Source organism: Chiloscyllium punctatum, chromosome 42, assembly GCF_047496795.1.
Source record: "Chiloscyllium punctatum isolate Juve2018m chromosome 42, sChiPun1.3, whole genome shotgun sequence".
NCBI lineage: Eukaryota > Metazoa > Chordata > Chondrichthyes > Orectolobiformes > Hemiscylliidae > Chiloscyllium > Chiloscyllium punctatum.
In genome coordinates this window covers 42,144,755-42,155,289 of record NC_092780.1, presented here as the reverse complement: position 1 = coordinate 42,155,289, position 10,535 = coordinate 42,144,755, and the positions used below count along the sequence as shown (strand labels likewise).

General features: G+C 40.3%; 1 protein-coding gene across 15 annotated transcripts in view; it reads right to left on the bottom strand.

Moving 5' to 3' along the window:
* Positions 1-390: 390 nt before the first annotated feature.
* Positions 391-10,535, bottom strand: part of LOC140465920 (protein TANC2-like) — a 1,065,959-nt gene continuing 1,055,814 nt past the window's right edge. For 14 of the 15 annotated variants that reach the window (XM_072561864.1, XM_072561863.1, XM_072561859.1 and 11 more), the window contains one exon: positions 391-7,503. In XM_072561864.1, coding sequence (XP_072417965.1) covers positions 5,538-7,503 — 1,966 coding nt within the window. In that variant the 3' untranslated portion in view covers positions 391-5,537. The remainder of the gene's footprint in view (positions 7,504-10,535) is intronic. The other variant, XM_072561873.1, reaches the window with a different exon arrangement.

The following is a 10,535-nucleotide window of genomic DNA, read 5'->3' as shown; positions in this document are numbered from 1 at the left end:
CTGAAACACATCAACCACTGTAAGATAAGTTCAGTAATACTTTCAACAATGCTCAGATGCCAAGATCAGAACTCTCAGTCAGAAAACAATAAACTTTTCCACCAGTATTTTTGCATGATAGATGGCACAGAATCCTGCTGAGTGGCAGTTTGTCTTAGAACTAACAATCATGTGAGATTAGAAAAATCCTAACAAGGATTGCCCAGTGGACAGTGAACAGAGTAAGAATGGCAGTTCTTAGCAGCTGCTATGCAAATGCTAACAATTGTTTATGTTCATCTTGAAGAATGTGTAATATTTATTCTGTACTTTAACTTATCTTTCATGTTTGATAGGATTACAGACAATTTAAATCTCTATATAAATTTCAAAAATAATCATTAATGAAAGTTAGGCAGTTGTGTTTCATTTAATTTGAAATGTTAACCATTTATAAATAGGTACAGTATTTTCATACAGTAAATTGTGCAGATCACAATCTGTAAATCAAAAATAAAAACAGAAGCATTCATTTATTTTTTTGTTTTGTTTTGCACTAACTCACAGCCCACATGTACAGACAATATTACTCTGCTCAGCAAGCAATACAGCAAAGAGAAATCTCCATCCAAAATATGGAAGGGGCCGCAACCCAGAGCGACCTGGATACAATATCACAACCTTCTGTAATTATTATTAAGTAATTGGAACAAAACATGCAGTTTATAATATACAGAGAAAAAATCTTTACATCAAAAGTTGGAAGGGGGGGGGGGGTGAAGGAGAGACAGAGAGAGATGAGTAGAAAGACAGAGACACAACAGAAAACCTTTTGTACAGTTCTCCAGCTGGTATCTCACTGCGTACAGATGCCGCCTTTGAGCATTATTAACATTACAGAGAAAATAAAAGAATCCATGAATCCACACAGAAATGACATTGTACAGTTTAATTTTCTGTAATTACATTCAAATGTTTGGTATTTTGTTCAATCATTTTCAAGGGGAGAAAAAAGTACCTACATGCATCCCTGCCGCAGCTGTTTCTGTATCTATTTACTCAAAAAAAAATTGCACTCCTCAGTAAGAAGGAAAATTAATTCATACAACATATTGTATTCTGTTTTGATTGAATCCAAATTAGATGTAAATACCAGATTGTTTTAGATCTGAAAGTGTGCTATCTACCCGGAGTGTTTAATTACCATTAAAAGTTTGATAATCTTAACTGCAAATATACATAACTATATTTAAAATCAGAATGAAGGTGTACATGTACATTTCAATAAACAACTTTATGAAACTTCATAGAGCTTGTCATAATTCTGGTAAAGATTTAATAATTGATGTCCATGGACTATGTATTGCACCTTGCCCCAATATTTAATTTCCTCCCTTAACTCTACGATGAATGTGGGAAAATAAGCCAGTTCAAATATCAAATACTGAACTTCGGAATGATGAGAGAGAAAGAGAGGGAAGCAACTGATGATCCGTAAGATATTTGCAGATATGTATTTACTAAATTACATTTCAAATCATGGCACTTTTGTAATAGTAAATTCCTGAATGCTTTAAGTAGCTTACGAACACTGCATATTACAAGGTTTAACCAGTTTCTTCATGGTGATTTGTTGATATATTTTAAGACACATTGTTCGTCTATACAAACTTGATTTTATAACTCCCTCCTTGATGGCCCCCCACCCTTTTTTTGTGCTAAGATAAAAGTTTTGTTGCACTTCCATTAATATGGATTATATTTTATAATCCATTTTATTTAAAAACCAGTAACGGCATGGTAAGTACACTGAATTTACTTTGTGTGTACTTGCATCTTAGAAACCAAGAAGTTAGAGCGTTAATGCCTCAATTTGTTTCGGTTAAAGAGGGAGCTTTAGAACTTCATTAGTGTAATTGGAAGGATATTTGTTGCTGAGGGTGACTGTTCTCTTTATATTAGGACCTGTAACTGCCAATTGTCATGAATTATAGCCATATATAACAGCAATTCAGTGATCTGTAAATACGCCAGAAAGTAAATTCATTCACACTTATAAAATGGTCTTTCTGTTACCCTGTCGAGGGGCAATTCCCACTGCTTCATTAGCATTAGGAGTGCATAATTCATACTGACCACAAGTTGGGTTAACAAAAGTAATAGCTATTTCTTCATCACAAACTGCAAGATGTGTAAATGTGTGCCCTCATAACAAAAGTATGTAGGTTTTAACTGGTCAGTGTCGAGCTAGCTAGATATTGACATCAATTGTAGAGTATTACAGTGATACTGGGTAAGTTAGCAAGTTCCTGGCATTTTAAAAGCTGCAGGCTAGAGGAAACATTCAGCCAACACAACTTAACTCCAAATTAGGTATTAGTTGAATTGTGATTAATTTAGGATACAAACCAAACTGTGCTGTTTATTGTGCATTTTGTTATAAAGAGTCAAGAAAAACAATACAACCATTTTCCATGTTTTTTTCTGCATTACCACAGTGGTAGTTTTGCAAAAGGATCTCTGGCCTGTGGTGCTGTCAATTGCTTTGATACTTCATGTGGATCTGCATATGCTTATGCTCGGCTCCATGTGGCTCATGGAGTCTGTCCATCTGTAACATCTATCTCCCTGGCAGCTTTGGGAGGCTCGTCTCTTCATATTTCTCCTCACTAACCCCTGCAAATCCACTTTATTTTGTCTAGAGTTCAACGAAAGCAGCAGACAGCAAATCCAAATACTCATCCTTAACGTTTAGCTGTGCTGTTCTAATCTAGATTCGTAAATAGGATAGTCAGCATACTTTACACGCCATCTATTATCAATATAATGGTGGGTTTCTACTATTGGATTCTGTATTACAAAAATATTATAGGCATGTGGCAAAGACTGATTTTTGTGTGTATTCAGGTAGCATGTACCATTTCAATTTTATCCACAATATACATGGTGAAAGTGAGAGTTAAGTTGTGTGCTGTTGGAATTTCCAAGGAAGAGCATTTGAGGAATACTGGATTAGTGCCTGACACGGTGACATTTATTTACAGCAAATCGTTTGTGCTACAAATTTAATATTTTGCTTTTTCTTTTTCTGTGAAATACACCAAGAGTTACAACTGTTTATCTCCTAATGAGAACACTAGTCACGATTATCATTCCACTATATAAAGGTTAACGATAAAGTGCACTCATGTACAGGAAATGCAGATGACAAACTTTCAGTGTAAGAATTCTGTGAAATAATGTGCTGTTGTACTTAAGGAACTGCACATTGTGGTTAAATATGTTTCTTTTTTGCCTATCCTTGTGCAAATGCTAAAATGACTTCATATAACTTTGTTAATATGAAGTGCATTTAGGGGACATTTCCAAATATGAATGGAATTACATGGCAGTGAAATAGACATAACATCACAAAATCAGCAATAGAATAACTCATACAAACAGAAAGGAAACTGAGAAAAGGAAGGAAGTGAATAAAAGGTACGAGTAATAAAGGGAGAGAAAATGGTGTTTTGTGGAGATGAATTCCTGATATTCATTAGGTAGAGAAGAGTTGTGACAAGCAGAAGTGAAACATTTCACATTGGCAAGACCTGGAGAATCAAGAAAGAAAGGCATGAACTTCATTCCACAGCAACTGTGGTTCAGTTTTCAAATCAGGGATATCAAGAGCACCACATTCTGCTTAAAATGAAGGATGTAAAAACGAGCAGGAGTAAGGAGATAACTGAAAAACATGATGCAAAATAAATTTAAAAACAAATTCAGAAATATTCATTGGAAAAAATTACCCAGCTTACTTTAAGACACTATTAAACATCTATGGCATTTTCAGATTTGAAGAACTAGTTTTGTTTGGGTTTGTTCTGTTCTAATCAGATATTGCAAGAGAAATTTCTAGGTTGGGACCCTAAATCTTATAAAGCAAGTGGCATTTCTGAAACAAATAGAGGAAAAGAAGGATTCAAAAATGAATGGGCAGCTTATTGATCAGGGCAATCAAATCTGACCAAGGATTACCGCTCAACAAATTTTAAAATAATACAGGTTACCAACATGACAGTCGTGTTAATAGGCATTGTGTTTCTTCTTTTCAGGTCAGCACATTTCAAATCATCAAATCATTTGCTAACAAAATTTCACAATACAGGCAGTTCTGCTATTACATGTCTTTTGTTAACGTGAATTGGTTGTAACGTGATTAGGTGAATAGGGAATGCTATTTCTAAAGCTTGAACTTTTAAAGTATGTGTTGGCTACAACGCAATTAGATTGCCAACACTAAGTGTTGCTAGTATTGCATGATTTTTGAATAGTGCAGGGTTGCACAGGAACACTGCTTGTATCGGGAAGAACTGCTTGTATCGGGAAAAGAAGTTGCAAAGGTCTACATAACATTTCTCGAAGTGTTTTTTTGCAACTTTTTAGAACAGTTATTGTGTATTAGAAATGTTAAGGCAATTATGTTTCCAGTTGCTGAATGGCAGACGCAGGGTGTGAATTGTGAAAATGCTCCAGTGTGGACATTAAAATTACAAATACATTTCTGTATGAGTGCTTGGTCTTCTTTTCAAAATGGAGAAGCCAGACAATAAAAAATGGAAAGCAGTCTGGTAATGTTCACCCACTCATCTGGGGAGATGGCACCGAAAAACCCAGAAAAAAAGGTGTCATTTCCCTTTCTCCAGGGTTTCTGTGGCTCTTCTGTTAAAGATAAGCCTAAGGAGTGGGAGAATGCCACTGGAAAATTAACTCCCATATTCTTTGCTTTGGGAATGTCCCCTTATATTCATAATTTTAACAATAGTTGCACCTGGTTTAAAATAAAGTTTTAAAAAATTACCTGATGTAAGTTGACTTAACTTAAAATACTCTTAAATATTAACAACTACAGATCGGTAGAGAGCAAAACTTCATACAACATTTACAGTATTAAACAGAATAACCTCGCAGCTGAAGCAAACACTCACTGTGTATCATTGAAGGTAAATTAGTCCTGATCCCATGCTAGTGCAGAGAACTGATTTCAAGATAAAATGCAGATTGGTGTCTGAGGTTCTGGAAACGTACCAACAGTTCAATGTAATGCACCCATTACATATAAATCATAGTAAACTGAATACAAGCTGTACAAATCACAGCAGTATCTTTGAAAATAAATGTCATTATCTGCACCCTATTGTAACTTGTGTGTCAGACTTCTTTAAAAAGCCAAAATAAAATTACTCATAATTATGCTAACCTTCCTGTGTAAAATAAAAGCATAAACTGATCTGATGCATTAGTCTAAACATTCATCACTTGAGCACTCATACTTTGATATTCGTATCACCTTTCTCGTTCCTGACATTTAAACTTTTATACAATAGTTAGAAAAGTTAGAAACTACTCATAATTAAGCAACGGAATGGAACTGAACCCACTAATTTTTTTTTCTGGCTTATTTCATATGTAAGTGGAAGCAGCTTCATTGTACAGTGCACTGTGTGGCTACATGTGCAAGGGGTTTAATTGCAAACCTGCTCACAATATGGGATTTATAATCTAGAGAATTCCCTTTATACATTTGATTCTACGAATGGTCTCTTTGGTTTTAAAGGTGACGTTTGCCCTTGTCGCGAGTCTCTGGAGAGCTGCCGATATATACTGTCCTGGTATGCTTGGGCAACAGGCAATGTTCTAGCCACCTTCACATCTGGGTACGAGGGAGCCTGACTAACCCTCTCCAAAATCTCTGCCCGGGATCCATTAGTCAGCTTACCATGGGAGACACATATATCGTCGTCTATCAGATGGCCATTTTGGGCATTGTTAGTTTTATTGAAGAAAGCAATGTTACTGACTAGGGGTGGACTATAGGAACCAGACTGGGGAGACATTCCTCCAGAGGAGGTGGGACTGGTGATGACAGTGTCAACAGATGACACAGCCCACGTCCGGCTCTGCTGGTGCATGTGAGTATATTGCTGTGTCCGTGCTGTTTTATCTATTATCCCCATGAAAGGTGTGGTCCTGGAACGACCAGAATCTCCAGGGTAACCCTGTGTTGGAGAAATGGGAGACTGTTCTTCACAAGATCGGCTTTCATAAGTGGGCTTGAGTGGAATCTCCATCTGCTGGATGGATGCAGAAGGACGGAATGAAGACACAATATTGGAGCTAGAAGAAAGGCTATTGTTAGAGGGGGAGAAACGAAGGCCAGTGCTTTGAGAATGGAGCAATGGTCGAGGTGTTGGTGGATGAGGTTTAATTTCTGGAGGATTCACAGTGAGTGCCCTCCTGATCATGTGAGATACATCTGGAGATGCAATCTGGCTGGACGGAACAGAAGATCTTTCTAATTCATGCTTGGAATGGGAAACAGGATAATACGAAGCAGATTGACTGCGACCAATTTGAGGGGTTTGGCCATACCTCATTCCTCCTCGAAAGGCAGAAGAGGGTCTTTGGTTGTGATCCTCTTTAGTCATTACTGCTCCTGGATGCTGGCAAACATTGCTTATTGCACCAGCGCTTAGACTGGCTTGCACATGCTGCACAGGTCTACTGTCTGCTACCGCTCCACCCATTACAGGCTGGTAAACCAAGCGACTTTGAGTAGGAGTCATATCAACTGAAGACGATTGATGCTTAGTGCTCATGGAGTGGGGCCCCTGGTTATAGGACCCACCAAGTATAACAGCACTAGAATGTACTGCAGAGCTCGGCTGATTAGTGCGTACAATTTGGGCCTTGGCTGGCTGTAATCTAAGCCCTTGTTGGGGTAAACCTGATGGTGGTTGAGATAACTGATAGGGTCTTTGGGCCATTTTGGATAAAGGAGACTTTGGCCTACCAGGAAGCTGACTTAGAGTGGGTTCCTGTTGATATCGAACTGGTGAGCCAGACTGAGGTCTATATATACTCATACTATCTGCAGGAGGGCTGGATCTGTACTGTGGGGCTCTACGCAATGGTGAAGGAGGGGGACTAGACTGATATTCTTTGCTTTGTCCACCCGCTGGGGGGGGGCTAAAGCGATATGAAGACGCTTGATGAGCAGGGGAGGTAGGCGGAGGGCTAGGCCGATAATGAGAATTCTGGTGAGTAGGTGAAAGCGATGGTGATGTAGATTGGTAGACCTGCCGTGTTGGGGAGGAGACTGAAGTGGTTGGTCTGTAGTCAAAAACCTGGTGGGAGTTGAGAGGCGAGCTGGATCTGTAGGTGGGCTCACGGTGTGCTGGGGAAGAAGGTGGACTTTGGATGACTGGCAGTCCTTGACTAGATCTTGCTTCTGTCTGTAGGCCAACAGAGACATTATCCAACTCTTGCTCCAAATATTCTTCATCATATAATTCATGCATAGAGTCTACATCTTCTCGCTGAGTCTGTTGTTGTTGTTGTTGTTGGGCGTACTGCATTTGCTGACCATACTGCATTTGTCTGAACTCCTCTTCTACTCGTATCAACAAACGTTGTATTTCACGGTTATTTGGACAAAGTTTTACGGCTTCATGCAAATCTTCCAGAGCAGCTGGAAATTGTCTGCATGAAAGAGAAAAGTGTATGTAATAAATGTGCTCCTACTTTAAAGACATTTAAAAGTTACCTTCAATCATTCCAAGCAGATAGTCCTCAAAAGGACAAAAAGTAACACACCCACTTTCTAGAGAACTCCCAGCATCTGTCAAACCTTCAAGGGGATTTTCCCCAGGCCTGTGTTTCTGGGGTTAACCTTATATTATTCTGCATATTCTACAAACTTTTGGTCAATGAACTGCCTGGTTTCCCACAACTGACTAGATGACACTTGGGTATTTATTTACACCGGCTTGTTTAAGCATATGCAATGAAGCCATTTCCACTGGTGGCAAACAAATTCTCTGAACAATACATTACATTGGTTTTCATACCTTTATGCTATCTTAAGAGTAGTTTACACATACAGGTAGCTCTCCCACGATGCCATTGTTGCATTCCAATGAAACCTCAGTTAATAGAAAATCACTTAATAGAAATAATAGGGCCGGTGCAGACCAGCAAAAACTATCATTGATGATTGCTCAAAAATCACCCAAAGTTCTAATGCAAAGTATTGAATGAAGGTTGAAATCATATTTATTAATGAAACAAAAGTAAATTAACACGGTACATTTAAAAAATGTAAGAATGCTATTCTGTATAGAGTAACTTTCATAGAAAGCTGCTTAATCAGCAGTTGATATGTAAAAGGCAAGGGAGAGGCAAGAGTGGACATTGGAACGCAGGGAAATGAGGCTGGAGATGAAGTCATGGGGAACAAAGAAATGGTGGAGAAATTGAATGGCTACTTTGTATCATTCTTCAAGGCAGAAGACACCAGTAGCATACCAGAGCTTCAAGAGAGTCGGGGGCAAAGGTGAGTGTAGTGGCCATTACTAAGAAGGTGGTACTGGGGAAGCTGAAAGGTCTGTCTGAGGATAACTAAATCACCTCGACCAGAAGGAGATAGCTGAGGAGACTATAGTGGTATTAATGGTGATCTTTCCGGAATTACTAAAGTCAGGAAGAGTCCCAGAGGATTGGAATGTGGCTAGCGTAACACCCCTGTTTTAAGAAGGGAGGGAGGCAGAAGGTGGGAATGTAGACTAGTTAGCCTGCCCTCGGTTATTTATAATATTTTAGAGCCCATTATTAAGGGTGAGATTACTGAACACTTGGAAACAAATGCTAAAACAGGGCTGAATCAGCATGGCTTCATCAAGGGGAAGTCAAGCCTGACAAATCTGTTAGGAGGAAAAAAGCAAGTTAGACAAATGAGAGCCAGTGGATTTGCGTTGGTGGCTGCTAAATAAGAACCTATGGTGTTAGGGGAAAGGCATTGGCATCGATAGAGGATTTGCTGACTGGCAGAAGACAGAGAGGGGGAACAAAGAGGTCTTTTTCAGGATGGCAGTTGGTGACCAGTGGAGTTCTGCAGGGGTCAGAATTGGGACCATAATTATTCAAATTAGAGTGATGCTGGAAAAGCACAGCAGGTCAGGCAGCATCCGAGGAGCAGAAAAATTGATGTTTCAGGCAAAAGCTCTTCATCAGGAATGAGGTTGGGAGCCTCTGGGATGGAGAGATAAATGGAAGGCGGTGGGGCTGGGGGCAAGGTAGCTGAGAGTGCAATAGGTAGATGGAGGTGGGGGTGAAGGTGGAGCAGGGTGGGAAGGAAGATTGACAGATAGGACAGGTTATGAGGACGTGCTGAGCTAGAAGGTCAGACTAGGGTAAGTGGGGGGAGGGGAAGTGAGGAAATGCCATGGGGTTGAAGGGTCCTGAGGCGGTCGAGGCATCAGGTGGTAAGGGAGTGGTGATGGAGCATGTCCTCGGTCGAGTGGGAGGGGGAGTTGAAATGTTGAGCCATGGGGCAGTGGTGATTGATGCGGGTGTCCTAGAAATGTTCTCTGAAGCACTCTACAAGTAGGCGTCCAATCTCCCAATGTAGAAGAGATCGTTTTGAGAGCAATGGATACAGTAAATGACATGTGGAAGTGCAGGTGAAACTTTTGACAGATGTGGAAGGCTCCTTTGGGGCCTTGGTCAAGGTGAGGGGGGAGGTGTGGGCTCAGGTTTTGCAATTCCTGTGGTGGCAGGGGAAGGTGCCAGGAGGGGAGGGTGGGTTGTTAGGGGGTGTGGACCTGACCAGGTAGTAGTGGTGGGAATGGTCTTTATGGAAAACGGATAAGGGTGTCTCTGGTGGTGGAATCCATTTGTAGGTGGCGGAAATGGTGGAGGATGATGCAATGTATGCAGAGGTTGGTGGGTTGGAAAGTGAGGACCAGGGGTTCTGTCCTTGTTGCGGTTGGGGGGGTGGGGTTTGAGGGCAGAGGTGCGAGACATGATGAGATGCACTGAAGGGCTTATTCATGTTATAGATTAACAATCTGAACAAAGGAACTGAAGGTTTGCAGGTGATATCAAGATAGGCGCACCAACAGTGTGGAGGAGGTGAGGAGACTGCAGAAGGACTTGGTAAGGCTACAAGAGTGGGCAAACAAGTGGCAGATGGAACACAATGTGGGAAAGTGAGAGGTTATGCACTTTGATAGGAAGAATAGAGGTGTAGACCATTTTCTAAATCTGAAGCACAAAAAGACTTAAGAGGATCCTGAACTCCTAAGGTTAACAAGCAGATACAGTTAGCAGTTGAGGAGGCAAATGCAATATTTGCATTCATTTTGAGACAGCTAGAATACGAGAATAGGGATAAACAGCTGAGCATGTATAAAACTCTACTCGGACTGTATTTGAAATATTGTGAGCAGTTTTGGGCCCTGTATCAGGAGCAACATGTTGGTGTTGGAGGGGGTCCAGAGGAGGTTTACAGAATGATCCCAGGGATGAAGGGTTTATGATATGAGGAGCAGATGAGGACTCTGGGTCCGTTTTCTATGGAGTTTAGAAGGATGAGGGGGAATCTTATTGATACTTACAGAATACTGACAGGACTGGATAGCGTGGATGTGGTGAAGATGTTCTCACTAGTAGGAGATACTAGGACCCAAGAGCACAGCCTCTGATCCTTTAGAACTGAGATGAGGAAGAATTTC